General features: G+C 34.8%; 1 protein-coding gene across 1 annotated transcript in view; it reads left to right on the top strand.

Moving 5' to 3' along the window:
- The window catches only part of LOC136038589 (ATP-dependent DNA helicase Q4-like), a 102,885-nt gene that overhangs the window by 65,005 nt on the left and 17,162 nt on the right, over nt 1-20,718 (top strand). The window contains exons 9-12 of the mRNA XM_065721784.1: nt 1,322-1,451; nt 5,369-5,544; nt 10,905-11,228; nt 16,888-17,050. Of these exons, the coding sequence (XP_065577856.1) occupies nt 1,322-1,451; nt 5,369-5,544; nt 10,905-11,228; nt 16,888-17,050 (793 nt within the window). The remainder of the gene's footprint in view (nt 1-1,321; nt 1,452-5,368; nt 5,545-10,904; nt 11,229-16,887; nt 17,051-20,718) is intronic.

Genomic DNA, 20,718 nt, shown 5'->3' on the forward strand with positions numbered 1-20,718 from the left:
AGCCTCGCACCCTGAACCCGCAAAATCTCTGAAAGGTTAACCCCCATTTGCACTTATTTGTGTGTACATGGTGGATAGTAGAGAGGGATCTTCGCCGTGAGAATGGTCCAGGAGACTTCCTCCTCAGAAAATAGAAAAATGCTACCCTCAGACTTTTCTCTTTCCTTGCATCGCTTCCTTTTTCGGACTAATCGTCAGATTATATGATCTTTGTAGTCAGGGGCTGTAATATAGTCGTGAATAGGTTTGTTGGTTTAAGCTCCTGCTGAAATGTAAAAAAAAAAAAAAATCTGAAAGCTAAAGATTTGTAATTTGATTATATAAAAGTCAAAAATCTAGTTTTCTTATTTTTGTCTCCCCTCTACCATAAAATACTTCACTCAGCTTAAAATGTATGTTGATTAATTATTAATTCTTTAATTAAACTTATACTAACCTAATCAGTCTTCACTAATCAGCCTAACTAGTCATTATTTAAGTAAGAGGCTATTTGATAAAGACAGCTGCTATGGTATATAACATATTATACCCCTTGACAAAATTTCAGATATTTGTGAAATTATTTAACTTCAAAAATGTCAAAGACATTTTTTAGTCGTTACATAGCTTAACATTGGATTTGGTTGGGGTTTTCATAGTGGGGGAGTGGAGGATGGTAAGAATCAATCCGATATCTCTTTGGGTACGGCTTTTATCTTTTTTTTTATCTTAACATTTACTTTTTCTGATTTCCATGTGTTTTATCTAAGCCTCTCCCCCCCATAAGAAACAAGATTCCTTTTTTATAACTAAGGTGTTTTTTTTAACTTCCCTGTGTCCTCCTTGAAATGAAGTTATAGACACTTTTGGATAAAAGTTTGGCGTTCAAAAACCTTTGATGCTCAACGTGGGGTGGGAGCAGATATTTCACAAATCCTAAAACGAGCTATAAATTAAAGTGTTAATAAATTAAAATAATTTATAAATTAATTAATTTAATAAATATTGAAATAATTGAAATATTTGAAACGTTTAGAAATAATTTTCTAAACGTACGTTTAGAAACACGTTTTGAAATAATTATAAATTTATAATTTAATAAATTTATAAATTAATAAATAAAATTAAATTATAAAACAAGCTTATAGTTAAAGTGTGTACAATAGCCCGAACTTCTGTTTGTGATATTTGCACAAGGTTGGGGTAACCAGGAAAGAGCAAAAGCTTCCGCGTTGACGCAAAACTGTGTCCTCTCTCAAAATCCTTAAACATTATTTACTTGTTGATTAGTAATATAAGCTTAACTTATGTTACAGGTTTTTAAAATTTTTTCTTCTTCCAGGATTCGTTACTAGATCTTGAATCTAATTCCAAGAAGAAGAAGACACGGGGAATATCATGGAGTTGCGAAGCATATCATGCTGGCTTGTCTTCTTCTAGGAGACGGACGATACAGGACAGTTTTATGAAGGGTAATAGTATTTAACCACAGACGAATAGAGTGTACTTCTAAGCACACCAGTGACTCTATTACTCCTCTCTCTTTTCATACCTGTTTAAAATTTCACACAGGAGAACCAACCAGATAAAATTTATCTTTTCGTTCCTTTTAGCTTAAATGTTTGATAAAGCGAAAAAATGTAAAATCATCAAAGAAACCGAAAATGGGTGATTTCCAGCCGATTGAAAAGAACTAAATGAAAAGTTAAAGAAGATAATTTGAAAGATATTTTAAAACCTGATTAGTTCCTATACAAAATTTTTAGCCAATACGTTCTAACACCATACGTTTGACAAAAACGAAAAAAATTTCTTACTTTTTAATTTTCCACTGTTAACAGCTATTAACAGAAGAGTAAGTCGACATAAAAATGGCAAAGACAAATAGATGTAAAAGTATTTATAGATAATTTTTACTCTATTTGTTGACTTAAAGCAAAATACCTGTTTTTTTGTTTTTTAGGAAAGAAGAATGCATATATATAATATATATATATATATATATATATATATATATATATATATATATATATATATATATATATATATATATATATATATATATATATATATATATATATTTGCTTTGTCTTTTAATTTTTTTACAGTTTTGTCAAACGTCGTGTATAGACAGTGTGGTCTTAGAACGTATTTACTACCTTAAAATTTTGTATAGGAACTAATCAGGTTTTGAAGTATTTGTCGAATTATTTGCTCTGACTTTTCATTTGGTTCTTTTCCACTGGCAGGAAATCACCCTTTTTGGTTTCTTAATTATTTATTTTTAATTTTTTATAGTTTTGTCAAACGTCGTGTATAGACAGTGTGGTCTTAGATTCTATTTTCTAGCTTAAAATTTTGTATAGGAACTAATCAGGTTTTGAAGTATTTGGTATCTTACCACCCTTTTTGGTACCTTAATTATTTATTTTTTTTTTTGTCAAACTGCGTCTATAGCCAGTGTGGCCTTTGAACGTATTTACCAGCTTAAAACTTTGTATAGGAACTAATCACGTTTTGAAATAACTGACGAATTATCTTTCGACTTTACATTTGTTTTTTTTCTGCCGGCTGGAAGTCGCCCTTTTTTGGTTTCTTTATTATTTTTTTTTTTTTCGGTTTTTTTCAAGTGTCATCTAAGCCCAGGTGGTCTTAAAACGTATTTACTGGCTTAAAAGTTCTTACAGGAACGAATCAGGTTTTGAAACATTTGCCGAATTATCTGATTGACTTTTCATTTGGTTCTTTTCTACCGGCTGGAAATCACCCTTGTTTTGGTTTCTTTTTTTTTTTTTTTTTTTTTTTTTTTTTTTTTTTTTTTTTTTTTTTTTTTTTTTTTTTTTTTTTTTTTTTTTTTTTTGTCTAACTTCGTGTATAGACAGTGTGGTTTTAGAATGTATTTATGGCTTCAAGTTTTGTACATCTGATTTGACTTTTCATCTGATTCCTTTCTATAGGCTAGAAATCGCCTTTTTGGGGTGTTTTTTAAGTTCTTTTTGTTTTTTCGTTTTTGTCAAACGTCATGTATAGCCTGTGTGGTTAAAATCAGGCTTGGAAATATCTGTCGAAATACCTGCTTTGATTTTTTACTTGCTTGAAACAGAAGTGGATCCAGGATTGTCTTTAAGGGAGGGGCATAATAGGTTGCTTTGATGCACTTGTGGACAAAGAAATACCAGCACTGTAGAAGGAACCTCGACAATTATGTGTCGTACTTAGGTAGTTGAAATGGTCGTAAATTGAGTCTAAAATCTGGTGAGGGTTGAAGTTCTAATAAATTCGTTAAAATTAAAATGGTATGAAAGTATTGATAAAAATAGTAAGGTATAAAAACTACCCCGAAATGAAAACATAAAAAGCTGTTGACCATCAGTAAAAAAAGAATATTTAATATTTTGTGCATAAATCGCCTTCGCACTTCTGACCGCTACAGCGAGTGAGTTAAGCTTTGTAAAAAAAAAGGTCTTGAACCATCTTTTGGGGTCATGCTTTTTTTGTGACACGGGTCAAACCATTCAGCATGTTGCCTAACTTTGTGGTATTGCTTAGTGATTATGGTAGTAATGAAGAGTAGGAAATGAGGAGTAAGATGAAACTTGTATATTTGTAAAAGATGTTCTAAATTAGTCCTTTTATGGGGGTAACAATCTTTTTTTTTATGTTAGTGACATTTCAGCTAGAAAAATAGAATTTCTTCCTTATTTTGCTTGAGTTTTTAGGGAATTTAAGTTAATGTTTATTTTTAGCAGGTGGCTTAAGGGCTTCTCTGCCTTTCGTAAGATAGCCTTTTTAATTTGAGTGTTGTGCTTTCAGTAAAGTACTGCTTTTCAAAATTTTACAACCATAGAGAAATATTATGAGTTGGTGTATTTCAGCTAGTTTTATTTTAGCTGCGGAGCCATAATTTTTGCCGGTTTTAACCTTCAACTTCACTGTTTGCATTTATCAGAAACACTTTACTTTTTAATCAGTTTTTGCTTTTTTCTCATGTATTTCAAGGTTTCTGTTTAAGTTATTTATGTTTTTTCTTAGAAAAGTATTATTTTTTTAAATTCTATAACTTAAAGTAAATATCGCTTGGTGGTTTATATGAGCTATCCTACAGGATTTTTAAAGGACAAAGCAATAACTTTTTAGCCTCAAGCTTTAACTTTGTGTTTTACTTCCATTGAAAAATGTTATATTTTTTTATGACTTTTTGCTTGTTATAAGTTTTTTCTATATACCAAATAAAATCGACAAAAATTTGTCGATAAGTCTATGCTGGACATAGGTGATGACTCAAATAAGGTCAACATCACCTTTTTTTTAAAAAAACAAACAGCTAAATATAGGTTTAAGGTCTTGCCTCTCCAGAACGTTCCCACAAAATATATTCAGCATTGCCATCATGGTTGCAGTGGTAGCTCCAACATAATAAAGAACGAACCACGGTAAATTGTAAACGAAGATTAAAAACGTCTTTTAAAAAAACGGGCATTGCCATTTCTACTCAATTAGGAAACTGAAGTAAATATTTACAAAATTAAAAAAAAAAGAACGGATTTGATTGCGTTCGGCTGCAGGAAAAAAACTACCAAATTGGTGCAAAGAAATATTTTTGGAGCAGAAAATGAATTATTAAGCCTACCCAACGTTCCTTTATCAAATTTTCGCTTAACTCTAGCAAGTAAACCATCTTGCAAGTAGCAAGAGTGTGTCAGTTTTCCTTCAGAGCAGTTATGATAAGTAACCTTGTGGCTTTAATAAATCTGAGAAACGGAAGATGTGTTCAAATCTAGAATAATTTAAGGGTTCTAGTTTTTGTTTAGATTTTTGCAAATTTTCAAACAAATGTTAATTGTAAGCTTTATGTAGTCTTTCGTAAGATGATACAATTGTTATATTTTTTAAATAAACGCAGAAAAGTTATTTTTTACCTGTCTTAGAATTTAAGAGCTCTGTAAAATAAATCGTTGAATTAATTTTGTGTTTTCTTAATCTGTTTTTTTTTTTCTAGCTATGTATAATAAAAAACGTTTTTTTTTTTTCCAGCCATGTATTTAGTAGCATGATATTTAATTATTATTTATATTAATTAGTAATATGTCAACTATATCACACTCTAATCTTAATGAATTAATTATATAGTAATTAAACAACTATCAATTAAATTAATATTGACTAGTTATTATTAGTTATTAATAAAGTCTTGTATCACAACAGTAACAAGAACAGCTAGTGAGCAGATCTCACTCAATAGAGAGGCTTGGATGCCTATAAGAAAAGCTGTTCAGGGTTAGGGAGGGCACTATAACGCGGTTATAGGCGTTTTTATACTCTATTTAGTAACGCACAAAAAAAAGAAATCGGAGAAAGCCCCAGCTAAGATTCTAACTTTATATTCTAGGCAAGCTGAAGATAGTGGTTGCAACTGTCGCATTTGGTATGGGAATAAACAAATCTGACATTCGCGCTGTAATCCACTATAATATGCCAAGAAATCCTGAGAGCTATGTCCAGGAAATTGGTCGGTCAGGAAGAGATGGGAAACTGGCTCACTGCCATCTATTTTTAGACTCTAATGTAAGTAGAAAATTGCACAACATATTCTAGTTTACCTTCAAGGGCTGTTCAACAGTATTTCGAAACCAAGCTTTTTTAATATCATAAAATGTAATTTTTCCTAAAAAGAAGAATATATGGGAGATTAATTGTAGAAACCACTTAAGCCACCAAGAAACCACACCGTTTCTCCTCGTGTCCTATCCGCAATTTGTCCAAAATAATGAACAGGATTTTGATAAAATAATGAACAGGATTTTGAGCTCAAGCTTGTTGATGTCACAATAAACAGCTTTTTTTATTGGTTGAACGAGTGAGAACAGCAACAGCTGTATTGCAGAAACAGCTCTAGACACCAAGGAATCACATCAGTTCTTATTGAGTCCTATATTTACTTCTGATTGCCCTTCTTCGAATATACGAACAGAACTTTATAATAATAATAGCTTATTACTTACCCACAAAAACACTACAAAAGTATTAAAATGTGGATTAAAAACAATGAGATACACACAAAAAATGCAAAACATACAAAAAACGAAAAATAATGACTATGAAAAATATTTTACATTAAATAAACACGCACACACACAAAAAAAACTATAGAGAAAATAAGAAAAAACAATATTAAATACAAATAAGAAATGAAATTATCGAAAAAAAAGAAAAAAAAGTCAACCAACGAAAGATAAGTATAGAAAAAATTTTACAAGATGATTTTGTGGAGAAAGCCCATCAAGAGCGGTACCCGAGAGCTTTTTGTGTAGCTTTTCCAACTTTAATGTTATATCAGGTACACCATATTTACCAATTAGAATCCGGTTACGTGTCCAAGGAGGAATGAAAAGGAGAAACTTACAGTACCTGAAATAACTACTCCAAATTCTTTCTAAATCAATTTATCTCGGGATGGGATAAATTCCTGCCGTATAAAGGACGGGTTGCTCGCAATATGTAGAGTAGAGTTTTGCCAGCGCCCGTATATTATATTTCCCTCGATTGAGAACAATTTCCCCATATCCAGATTGTATTTTTTTTAGAAGTGTCGTAAACAGTGTGCTGACGAAAACAGGAAAGATTATCAGTAAGGCTTATGCCCAACCACTGCAAAGAATCAACAGACGGAATAGAGAAAGTGTCGCAATTAAGAGGATATGAAGAAGTTGAAGCGAACGATAAAAACTCTCACTTCTCTTTATTCAACGGAAGGCCAATCCCAGAAAAAGTATTGGAAACAGAAGATATCATTTTTGAGATACCAGTCCTAGTCCGACTAGTTAGGAGCAGATCATCAGCATAAGCCAGATAAGAAACATCTGAAAAATCAGATAAATACGTAGCGGATATTTTTGCAAGCACGCCAAAAATACAAATTTTAAAAAGTGTAGGTGACAAAACGCCACCTTGTCTTACGCCTCTTTTAACTTTAATAGTAGTAGTTGTTGAAGATTTCAAACTAAGGGAAGAGTTAGAATACCGATACTGCAGAAGGAGAATGACTGAAAAATTAACACCCGAAGTATAAAGAGAATAAAAAAAGCTGGGAATAGATTACACAGTCAAATGCTTTGGAAAGATCTAAAGCACGAATATAAATTCCTTTACTCTTAGAATTATTATCCAGAAGAAGAGATGCTAAAAAACGATGAAGATGCTGACAATCCGCCCCAGGCCGAAAACCAAATTGGTTCTCTCCTTCATTAGTCCTATTAATTTGATGGGGAAGAGTTATATATTTAAGTAATTTATTTATATTACCAGAAACAGAAATGGGCCGGTATGAAGAACAATCAGAAGGAGATTTTCCCCGTTTTAATATTGAACTTATAAGTGCCACACTGGAAACTCTCTGGAACACTAGATGTGCATATACACATCTGAAAAGGTAACTGTAAATATAAAACAAATTTAGGGCAACTTTGCGAAAGATGAACTTTAGATATCCCTTCTATATGAATAGAATGAGTTCTTAAATTCTTAATACCACTACATACAGCAGAACAAGTAATGGGAATTGCATGTTGCTGGGAAATACGGATAGAAAAGAAAGGTGTAATGTGACGAGAATACACGGCATGTACGGAATAGTTAACAACAGAAAAAAAACTGAAGAATAATGCTTCTGCCAGATAGATGGAGGTATGGCATCATTGCAAGAATAATCATTTTCAAGCCTTTCAGAATTATTCACTTAATGCCATTCAAGTTTATTCACAGGGAAATCCATGCCACGGTACCTTACTGATCTAAGATACTTCTTGTAATCTGCTTTATTTTTTGTTTTAAATCCACAACACACCCTAATCGTGGGCGGCCACAATCGTTCCAAACTCGGAGCCAGAATTTAGCTTTGTTTTTCACAGTCTTTAAATTGGGATTTGCTGACCAGACTGATTTTTTAGTACCAATACGGATACGTTCTAATGGAACAGCTCTACATTCAACTTCTTTTAAACAAGATATTATTTCTTTATAATATGAATTTAACTCAGAAACTCTGTCGTATCCGATGTATTTAAGCTGCAATAAATGATAAGTGTTGATATATATAGATAGAGTTGATATATATAACGAGATATCTGCTTTTTTTTTCCAATTATACTTTGAAAACCATTTTGATTTGTTTTTGAATGTCAAATCTGTTGGAACTTAGGGAAACGAAAAAATCACAGATAGTGGTAGGTGGTCAATATCATGATCATCATGGACAGTTACAATCGAAGAATAAATAGATGAAGAACACACAACGTGGTTAATTTCAGCAGTACTTCCAGAGTGATGGATATAGATGAAGGGTAGAGATTTAGGAATGATGTGGTATAGCGGGAGACAGGAGATTTAGGAATGATGCGGTATAGCGGGTCTAATTAATTTTCTCAGAGAAGCACAAACTTTCGCAAAAATTGTAATTGAGCGATTAGATCTATTGTTATGCGGAAAATATGAGTTGACCAGAATAGTTGGTCCGACACGGAGTGCTAAGAAGAATGTATCATGTTGATAAAGGATAGGGGCGGGGAAATGTGCATTACGCTTAAAGATGCATTCCAGACACCCTGATAGACGGCCACCAGTTACCCTGGCAGAGGTCAAAAATGCTATGTGGTTTGGACTTCGATGCAGAAAATTAAGGCTAGCTGAGGTCAAAAATGCTCTTGCAAACAAAATAAATCGTACTGGCTGAATAAATTCATCAACGAAAAAGTCTTTGTCTTTAGCTCCATTAATATTGTAGGATTTCACAGAAAACTGAAAAGTCAGTGATGTGGATTAGGGTCCTTTTTTAGTTTCTCTTGCGTAACAGGACAAACTAAGCTGTAAGATGGGTGATTTTTATCGCAGTTAGCACATCTGGGGGGGGATGTATGGTTTATATTTCGTAGAAATGTGTGCTCCAGCACGACGGGCACATTTGGGAGCATCAACCGGACAAGCGTGTTAAAAGTGGTTGTCTGAGTGATATTTAAAACAGCATTTTGGCAGTTCTTTGTATTGGTAGACCCGAAAGAATTATTTGCCAAGCTTCACTCCTTCCTATAAAAAAAAATTGAGTGAAAACAAGTGTCTTCGAACTTGAGTTTTACGGATGAGCCAAGTCTCTTTGCATTTTTTATGCTATTTTGAATAGAGAGTATATCACTGTCTCCTCCGGTTGGTACACCTCCTATTATTCCCAAAAAAACCGCTTAGAAAGTACTTTAGTAGCAGTACAAGTCATTTTTTCATGCAGAGAAGCACAAAAATCCTCACTAGCTGATTTCACAATGTCTATATACCATTTTTCTTTTAGTGGCCTAGCACTGAGTACTAATCCATGACCATTAATCATATGAATAACTGTTTTCCGTTTCAGAGGATCAGAAAGGTCAGTAGGTACAATCGAAACAGCTATGGTTGCATGGGTATCAGCACTTGAAACAGGCAGGGCGAGTTTTGGATATTCAAGCTGGTAGTTATCGAGGGCTGAAGACATACCAACGACAGTCTGATGCAGTTGGTTAATTTTGACAAATAGCGAATAATAAGCAGGTGCTGGAAGGCATGGTACTTCGGTGGGAAGCTTAATCACGAAAGTTGGTACAGGGTCGCCACTCCTACCTCTAGCTATTAGGAGCGAAATATTGTCACTAAAGTGGCTGGAAATAGCATTAGAACCCTTTCTTACCGTTCAATCCTCATTGGGAGCACACATCTCCCAAAGTTTGGCTTTTGCATCCTTCACTTCATTTATATCAGCAAAAAGGTCTATTCCATATTTATTAATCATGTCATTATCAATACCATTCATTATATTACTTTGCACATAGTTCAGCATTGGCGAATAAACCAGTTCTTCCATTACACATTCAATAATTGATTTTACTCTGATAAAATAGGTCAGTGATCATGAAAATAAGAAAAACTACAAAATAATCCCAAGGGAATTCTCACTCAAATAGTAAAATAATCCGCTTATTCAAATTATAATCATTTTGGTCACTGAATTAATTATTATCAAAATACTGGCTGTATGTCAGTAAGAAACTATAATCCTTTACCAATTATTAGTAATAGGTTAAGTCCAAAAAGAGGTTTTCACACCATGAACTCTGGATCAATACTGTAAAACCGAACACAGCAAATACCGCAAATAAATAAAAGAGTTTGAGTGAAAGAACTGTTTCGAGAGAGAGCTGCGTATTTACGCATTCAGTTTTATGCCATGTCTGTCTAAAAAAAGAAGCAGAGGACCAAAAATTATTGGGAGAAAGCTACACATTCACATAAAACGGAAACTTCAAAGTAGGATAACGGGAAAAAGGTGATAAATAGATTTAGTTTACCTTTTCATGCATGGATATTAAGGTTGGCCTCAGTTTTATATTTAGTAGATATACGCCGTGAAAAATTGCAGTTAATCAAAAAGAACTTAAAAAATGTGTAGAGATAAAACCAGATGAAATTTCTAATTACTAGCTCTATGTTGTGTAGTAATAATTAAAAAATTATATATTGCCATTTCCATCTTCCTTCTGTATTCGGGAAAATTGATTCGTATAATAGTAATTAAAATTGTACAAGTTGGAATTCTGTGATTATTATTTTTATTTCGAAGTAATTTTAAACTGTATATGTCAGAGTTGTGAATTTTGTAGTAATTTTTTATTTTGATTTTGAGGTAATTTTAAAGTGTATAAGCTTGAGTTTTGAAGTATTTTGATTTTGAAGCAATTTTAAGCTCTATAATATTATTCAGGGTTTTATAGTTTATTCCTATTCCTTAATTTCAGATACAAGCCATATTTGGATTATAACTAAGCATATCTGGGAACACTGCATCACGAAAAATAAACAATTAGAGTGCTTTACTCTACTCGTTTAAACAAATTTTATTCTTTTAGTCGTCAGATTTAAATGAATTGCGGCGATTCACCTATACTAATGCAGTAGACGCCATTGCACTTAAAACCCTAGTAAATGAAGCCTTCCCTTCCTGTAAATGCAACCACTCTTTGGGTGCCATATCCTGTCGACGTCATGAGGTGGCACTACCCATTGCCGAATTGGTCAATAAAATGGACGTTACTGAAGAGACGATTGCTACGTTACTTTGTCATCTTGCAACTCGTTTTCCAGATTGGATTTCGTTTGAATCACAGGGGTATTCCACATGCAATATAAAGTGTTATAAAGGGCCGTCTCAGCTTTTGGAATTATCAAAAAAGGTATTTATTTATTTTTGACATGGATATTAATTTGTATTATTCTGACGGATATTTGCTGATGTTCACTCGTGTTAATTATATGTTTTTTCGTAAATTTAGCTTTGATAAAACTGAATGCAACGAGAATGGAAAATTTATCAGAGTGGCAACTGGTACTAGTGTTGAAAAGAAAAACCTCCAGCATTATCTTGTGTTTGGTGATATTGGTGTTGGATATTCACTGATATTCATTCGTGTTTAACATATGTTTTTTCGTTTATTCAGCTATGAAAAAACTGAATACAGCGAATTATGAAAATTTATCGGACCTAAAACTGGTAGAGGGGTTGAAAAGACAAATTTTCAATGTTATCTTTGCTGATATTTTTGTTGAACATTCGCTGATATTCACTCGTGTTTACCATATGGTTTTTTTGTAAATTTAGCTATGATAAAACTGAATGCAACGAGGATGGAAAATTTATCAGAGTGGAAACAGGTACTAGTGTCGGAAAGAAAAATCTCCAGCGTTATCTTGTGTTTGGTGATATTGGTGTTGGATACTTGCTGATGTTCACTCGTGTTTAACGTATGTTTCTTCATATATTCAGCTATGAAAAAACTGAATACAGCGAATATGGAAAATATATCGGAGCTGAAACTGGTACAAGGGTTGAAAAGAATTCCAGCGTAATCTTGTGTTTGGTTCTATAGGTGTTGGACATTCGCTGATATTCACTCTGGTTTATCATGTGTATATTTTCGTAAATTTGGCTATGATAAAACTGAATATGGAAAATTTATCGAATCTGAAACTGGTACAAGGATTGAAAAGAAAAATGTCCAATGTTATCTTTGTTGATATTGGTGTTGAATATTCGCTGGTATTCACTCGTGTGTACCATATGTTTTTTTTTGTAAGTTTAGCTATGATAAACTGAATGCAATGAGTATGGAAAATTTATCGGAGTTAGAACTAGTAAAGGTAAAAAAAAAAGGTAAAGGATACGGCATTAGACTTTACCGTCCCTACCGGCGGTGCTGATCTCCGTTTCTTGGCCCTTCAGCCAGGAAGTGCAATGGGGTTTGGGGGCTAACCATCCTGTCCTTTCGCACACCCTTTCTGTTTACCTTTCCTAGATTTCTCCAGGTACTCATTTAGATCTGGGTCGACTCTGGCTAAGGTTGCAGAGTTACGCCACTGACCCTCGTCCGAAACTAAATAATTGGGTACACTGGGATTCGTACCCGCGTCCTCTCAGATGAAAGTACACGGGTCGAAAAGAAAAATCTCCAATGTTATCTTTTGTTTGTTGATATGTATGTATCTATGTATTTATTTATAACCCGTCATACAAAATAATGAAGTGAGGGAGTACATTGAAAAAAAGAAAGAAACAACATATCGTAAATCCATCCTAAAATACAAACAAAACTAATTCCACGTCAAAAACATTTTGCCATTCATTGCCGGTTTGCTTATTGGACGTGTGTACATTCAGCTCAGCTAACTTAGCACACGGGTCAGACAAGCTATATTCCAATGAAACTTAGAACAAACAAATGTGCCATATGCCTGACGGATTTTTAGTTTCCATACTTTCTAGCATCAATAGCTTAGTTTTCTTCAGATTTTTTTCAACAGGAAGGTCAAGATAATTCAACGTAACACAAGGCTTTACTTCTGTACCATTCAGATCTTTATATATATATATATATATATATATATATATATATATATATATATATATATATATATATATATATATATATATATATATATATATATATATATATTGCTGATCGAGGATATACCACTGGTAGTCCTACTAATATTAAAAATGTCGTCTGCATAACATAATATCGACAGATCAGTACCTTTATATATACAGCGCGAAGAAAGTTGGCACTGAGCTGGAAGCGTTGCATTATTATAAACCGTGGGAGAAGTAACCGTACCCTGCTTAACCCCGATATGAATTGATATATCATCAGTCAGCAAATTGCTTCCAGGTATACGTATTTTGCTTTCATATAACGGTACATGTACAGAAGAGGTCTAACTAAGTCTAGCGATACACCACGGTTCAAAAGCTCATTCATTGCTTGGGGGTGCAACAACGAATCAAATGCTTTGCTAACATCGTATGCCCCAAGCGCTAAGTACCAGTGGATTTATCTCCATCGATCAACAAATTGCACACACATTTCAGAGCATGGAAGCAACCAAGCTTAGGCTGGAAGCCAAACTGGTGAAGAGGCATGTAACAGAAAGAACGTAGGTTATTAATTGTAAGTAATTCAAACACCTTCGCAAAAACGCTTGAAACAGTTATAGGTCGATACGATGAGCATTCAGAGGGATCCTTCCCTTTCTTGAGAATCGATGAAATGAGACCAACACAAAAAGAATCAGGAACTGCACCACAGCAAAAAAATCATTTGGTACAACAAAGAAAGATGACAAATAAGCTTGTCAGACCCATTTTGTAAATGAAGAGCGCATATACCATCATAACCCATAGAGTGTCTTTTGTTAAGCTTTCGTATAACATCACGTAATTCATTAGAACTTACCACAGAGATACCCGGTCCAGGAGTACGTAAGCGATTATTTAATTCTGTTTAAAAATTTTTGAGATTGTTAATATCGGGTTCGGTGAACTGACTTTTGAAATATGAATGCCACTGGTTCTCACTAATGGTAATTTTACTTTCCCGAGTTTTATTATTTGCCGAACGAGTTTTCCGTAACTTATTAGGGTCATTTGGATCGATATCGCAATTGCAACATTTTGGCCAACTCGGTGAGCTTTGATCTCCCTCTGAAAGCGCCACTTAGTAAATAACTGTAAAGTATTTACAACTCCGTTTCTAGGTTTATTACAATAGACGTAACCAAAATTTCGAAGACTGACAAGTGGATTTGAGGCTCTCGTTACTGGACCATCCAAATTTTTCGGTTCCAGATGTATACGTTCTCACTGGGACAGTGAATTTCTTGGGATTTTTTAGAGCGTGGGTGATCTGCACACAATAAAAGTTCAGTTCAATACGAATGTCAGACTCATCCATCCCAGGTTGCCCTTGGAGCAGTTGAAACAGAATTCGGATTTTATCTAGCATAAAGTCACACTCCTCTTAGGAGATACACTTATCAGTCTTGTCCCAAGATTTAACACGTGAAAATTTCGATTTCCTTTTGACAAATTCAGAAGAGGAAGTATCTCGGACGGGGATCAAACAGGAACAAAGGGATATGGTCACTAGATTCACCTCCCAAACCGACTTTAACAATAAGATCTGCATTGGGAGGATGGAGAAAGACTACACGGTCAAGATTAGAAGTGCTTCCAGAAGTATAATTTTGGATCCTCGAATAATTTTGGTCTTTCGGTACAATCGAGTAACCGGTTGGTAGAATAGATAGAAACGTTTCAGCTCTAGCACATGAATTCTCAAGTAGATCACAGTTAAAGTCTCCGATAAGTATACACTTTCTGTTCATCTTCTCGTTCTTTTTTAACAGTTTGGCCACCTTTCTGCAAGCGATAGCAAATTTTCTTTCAGAAGCTTTGTCCCTGTAATTGGTTGGAAGATTGACTAATACCAAGTTATCAACCGTCACAGCAAGGTAGCAATCACATTTCAAACAATTCTGATTGACAAGTTCTCAGGACGGCTAAACCACCGCTTGACCTTACTTTAGCTTTAAATCTTCTTGCAGGGGAGAGATGCAGTGTTACGTTAGAGGAAGGGCATAAAAGCTGAGAATTCAGATCCATCAAAAAGGGCTCCTGAATACAGATGACACTAAAGAATTCCCATAACTTCTCCAGGACTGGTAGTTTATCAAGAATGCCACCGTTAATATTCCATGACATAGCGGAAAGAAAACCATCAATATTGATTGAAAGCTGTTAGATTTGTACTGTTCAGCAGTCAATTTCCGATTTTCGGGACAGGAGACTGAATAAGATGAGTGACCCGAAGCTTAGCATACAACACATCTTTTCTTCTGCATGCATGGCTGCTCTTTTGTACTTTTATGGTCGGAGCCTGCGCACTGAGAACAGACCTCGATGCATGGCTGCTCTTTTGTACTTTTATGGTCGGAGCCTGCGTACTGAGAACAGACCTTGACTCCTACATGGTCGCATTTCAAACAACGGCGTGATAATGTTTGAAAAACATCAATGCGAAAGCGTTTAAAACCGATCTTCAGAGACTCCTTCATGTTAGCCTCCAAGGCTTCTTTTGACGAGAAAAAAAAGTCTGAAAGTGCGGGACTGACCGATCTGCTCAACCTTTCCATATATATCTATATATATAAAAATAAGTTGTCTGTCTGTGTGTCTGTCTGTCAGGTGACGTCATGTTTCTGTGTCGACTGACGTCATGAAGTTAGTTGTCGTCATTTTTGCTATGACGGTGACGTCATTAATGGTATTTAAGACATGCGTTCACGGAAAAATATTTAATTGTAAAATGACTGAAGAACCTACAATGGCAACAGCCGAGGAAGCTTCTCAAAGAGTCTATGCCAAAAAACTTGCTGCTGATAGAGAAAGTAAGAAAAGAAAGCGTGCCGAGGAATCACAAGAACAGCAAGAAAACAGGCTTGCAGCTGATAGAGAAAGTAAGAAAAGAAAGCGTGCCGAGGAATCACAAGAACAGCAAGAAAACAGGCTTGCGGCTAAAGAACGCAAAACCGCGCAGTTAGATGAAAATCCACCTGGAAAGTGAGAGTCAAAACATATCAAAACTGAAAATGATAGCGATGATGATTGGGTTTGGGATTTTGACTTGGATAAGGTCATCAATGCCTACCAGATTTAAGTTAAAAAACAAAGGTTCGGCGATATGTACTTCATAGTGACGCTGAAAAATAAAGAAGAAAAAAAAACTGAAAAAATGTAAAAAACTAAAAAAAACTAAAAAGAAAAAACACTCAAAGATAAATTACAGACCCGGACACAAATGACGACCGACACAGAGGGAATATAAATGACGACCAGGAACCTCAAAGAAAAATTACAGACTGGGACACCCGGACACAAATCACGACCGGGAATATAAATGACGACCGGGACGCAGGGACACAACTACAACGGGGACGCCGGGGGCACAGGCGGGATATATAATTGACGACTGAGACACAGGGATTGTTTGAATAGAAATTACAGACCGGGACACCGGGACACAAATGACGACCGGGACACTGGGACACAGTGAATATAAATGACGACCGGGACACTCAAAGAGAAAATACAAACTGGGACACCAGGACACAAATGACGACCGGGACACAGGGAATATAAATGCTATTTATATGCACAGACAACGGGACAGCGAAGAATGTTGTATATTCGCATGTTTTACGTAGTTAAAAATATATATTTATATCTATCTCTATTCACAGGTGGGACACAGGGACACAGCTACAATGGCGCGTAACGACTTACGCGCGCGGGGGGGCTTGGGGGGGGCGCGAAGCGCCCCACCAACTAGGTGTTGGGGTGGCGCGAAGCGCCACCCCAACAGCTAGTATATATATATATATATATATATATATATATATATATATATATATATATATATATATATATATATATATATATATATATATATATATATGCTATTTATATCTTTTATGACCTTTCATTTTTCCTCTTTCAAGTGTCCTATACTTACCATTGCGTTGGTCTGGGAGAAGCAAAAAGCGAAAAAGCAGTCGCAGCCAAGTTCATCTGTAACTTTTCCCATTGTTCGTGCAGCCTCATCTGTTGGATGGTTGTCAAGCTTTGCCAAGAAAACTCTTAAACAATTGGAATGGGAGAAAGGTAATTATTCCTCCTAATTTATACCAAATCATACTTTATTTAAATCGAGTACTTACTGATTTATATCAGCTTATAACAATGAGCAAGGGTAAAGGTTTTTTGGTTTTATAGATTAAAAGCTTTTGGATCTATTCGAACTTGCATAGACTGTGTCAAATTGGGTAGCACTCTTTATGAAATCTCAATATTTCACATCCACCCATTTTTGTGAAATTATCCTATCACTTCGTTTTATAAATACTTCTATTTTCTACCTGCCAAGAGGTTTAAAAGAAGGACATTCTTTGGTCTCTACCTATGGATATTAGGATATTATCCATAATATCCTACTATGGATATTAGTCTTTACTTAAGAACACTCAAGAGTATGAGTCTCAACTTCAGGACTTTTATTTTGTAGGAGCACTATTTTATTTACACAGAAATTATTTCTCTTGTCTAAGTAATCTTTACTTAAGGATGCTTAATAATATAAGAGCGGAAGGAAAACGTACTTCTAACGACACATTTTCGAAAACATCTATGATTTGAACATGCTCTAAGATAAATATCATAACCGCAGACCTCCTTCCATTACTGGTAAACTGCAAGGGATGTCGTAGCTGGAACTTTACACTGACGTGTCTGAATCTTTGGTCTTTTAAAATTTCCTATGCAACTTCCACTGCGTTTCCTATCTTCAGTCCTATTTTGGTAACCAGCCACAACCCTCGGGGAAATGTTTTTCTTTTTTTTTTTTTACTAAAAATTGTGAGAAACTAAAAATTTTTCTTTCAAAGATAGATTGGGAAGAGGTATGTGGAACATGTGACGTGGCAAGTGCATATTCCTTATTTATGGATAAAATTCTTCAAAGCATGGATTTACGTTGTATGGTCAAACCAAAGGATTCTAGAAAACCCCTCTGTTTGAAACCACTTTGGTTCACAGCTGAGATAAAAAAATATGATAAAATTGAGAAATAGCTTTTACGTAAAGAAAATAAAATTCCCTTTCATTGAAAATGATAAACTTTATAAGGAATTTCGAGCTACTGTGAATAAAAAGAAACGAGAACTAAAAAGAAATTATTATTATTCTGTTTTTGAATTAAATAAGAATAATATACAAGCAACATGGAAAATAAGAAATGGAATACTTTCACCTTATAAGAAACACCTCAAAGATGAAATTCCAAATGTTAATACCCCTCCGGATGGGGCTTTGTTAAAGGAGGATGCCGATATTTCTAATGGATTTTGTCCTTATTTTTAAGATGTTGGTTCAAGTATATCTCGGCAAATTAATAATAATACTTTTTTTTAATATTTAATAATATTAAAAATCATATTTTTATTAATAATAAAAATAATAATAATAACAACTGAAAACATTAACGTACTTGATACAGTTGACTCAGTTGTCACTCAGGATGGTATGATACAAATGTCTGAGTTAGAAAAAGTATTTTATATCGCTTGGTCTCTCTGAATCCCCGGGAGTTGATAGAATACCAAAAAGAGCATTAAATTTAATTTTCCCGGTTATTCTTTATGCTTTTCTTTTTTTGCTAAACATTTCTTTTAAGAAATGTGTTGTTTCCAAACAACTGAAAAAAAAATTCAGATAAAGCCTATACATTAGAATGGAGATAAATACCAAATTAATAACTACAGGCCAATTTCAGTCTTACCGGTATTCTCTAAACCATTTGAAAAGGTGTTGCATAAAAGATTTAATTTTGCATAAAGTTGCATAAAACAGAATTTATAAATGAAAATGGAAATTAAGCGTCTGTTCGTAAAGGTGATTCCACTACATATTTTGTATATCATTTTATTATAAACATTAAGGAGTGTTTGGATTTTGGGTCCATGACGTCGGCAATTTTGTGGATCTTTCAAAAGTTTTTAATACTGTTAATCACGAAGCATTCATTAATAATAAAAACAAAAGCTTAGAGCTCATATGACACTTGTGACGAGGTCGGAAGAGCCAAGAGCTGATATGGTATGAGCTCTAGCAAAATCCTAAGAATCAATAGATTAATTTAAAAGGAAAATTAGAAGCTTAATGTCGGTCGGGATTTAAAATAAAAGCTCTGAGTCGCGAGGCCCTTCTAAATATTAATATTCATTTAGATCCGATCACCCACTCGTAAGTTAAAAATATTAAAAATTTTCTAATTTTTCCTCTCCCTTCAGCCCCCCCAGATAGTCGAATCGGGGAAAACAACCTTATCAAGTCAATTTGTGCGGCTTCCTGGCATGCCTACCGATTTTCATCGTCCTAGCACGTCCAGTAGCACCAAACTCGCCAAAGCACTGAACTCCACCCCCTAACTTCCCCAGAGAGAGCGGATCCAGTCCGGTTACGTCTATCACGTATCTAAGACATTTGCTTTTTCTACCCACCAAGTTTCATCCCGATCTCTCCACTCTAAGCGTTTTCCAAGATTTCCGGTTTCCCCATCCAACTCCTTCCAATGTCAATAGATCTTGTCGGGATTTGAAATAAGAGCTCTGAGACATGAGTTCCTTTTAAATGTCAGATTTCATTAAGGTCCAGTCACCCGTTCTTAAGTTAAAAATACCTCAATTTTTCTAATTTTTCCAATTTAACAACCCCCAGCTCCCCCATAAAGAACTGATCTATTCCAATTATGTCAATCACGCATCTATAACTTGTGCTTATTCTTCCCATCAAGTTTCATCATTATCTCGCCACTCTAAGCGTTTTCCAAGATTTTTGTTTTCCCCATCCAACCCTCTGTGTCCCCAGATCAGATTCGAATTCAAAATGGAGCATCTGAGACATAAGATTCTTCTATATATCAAATTTCATTATGATCCAACCTCCCATTCGTAAGATACCTCGATTTTCACGTTTTCCAAGAATTCCGGTTTCCCCCTCCAACTCTCCCCAATGTCACCGGATCTTGTCGGGATTTAAAATGAGAGTTATAAAGCACAAGATCCTTCTAAATATCAAATTTCATTAAGATCTGGTCTCTGATTCGTAAGTTACAAATATCTTATTTTTTAAATTTTTCCAAATTACTCCCTTCCCCCCCCCAACTCCACCAAAGAGAGTGGATCTGGTCTGGTTATGTCAGTCACGTATCTTGGCCTTGTGCTTATTCTTCCCACCAAGTTTCATCCTGATCTCTCCGCTTTAAGCGTTTTCTAAGATTTTCGGTTCCCCCCTCTCCCCATTGACACTTGATGCAGTCGGGATTTAAATAAAGATATCTGAGTTACGAGGTCCTTCTCAATATGAAATTTCATTAAGATCCAATCACTCCTTCGTAAGTTAAAAATACCTCACTTTTTTCAATTTTTCAAAATTAACCCTCCCACCCTCACTCCCCCAAAGAGAGCGGATCCGTTCCGGTTATGTCAATCACGTATCTAGGACTTGTGCTTATTTTTCCCGCCAAGTTTCATCCCGATCCCTTCACTCTAAGCGTTTTCCAAGATTTTAGGCTCCGCCCAACTCCCCTAATGTCACCGAATCCGGTCAGGATTTAAAATAAGAGCTTTGAGATACGATATCCTTCCAAACATCAAATTTCACTAAGATCCAATCACTCCTTCGTAAGTTAAAAATACCTCATTTTTTCTAATTTTTCAGAATTAACCTCCCCCCAACTCTCCCAAAGAGAGCAGATCCTTTCCGGTTATGTCAAT

Source organism: Artemia franciscana, chromosome 18 (assembly GCF_032884065.1).
Source record: "Artemia franciscana chromosome 18, ASM3288406v1, whole genome shotgun sequence".
NCBI lineage: Eukaryota > Metazoa > Arthropoda > Branchiopoda > Anostraca > Artemiidae > Artemia > Artemia franciscana.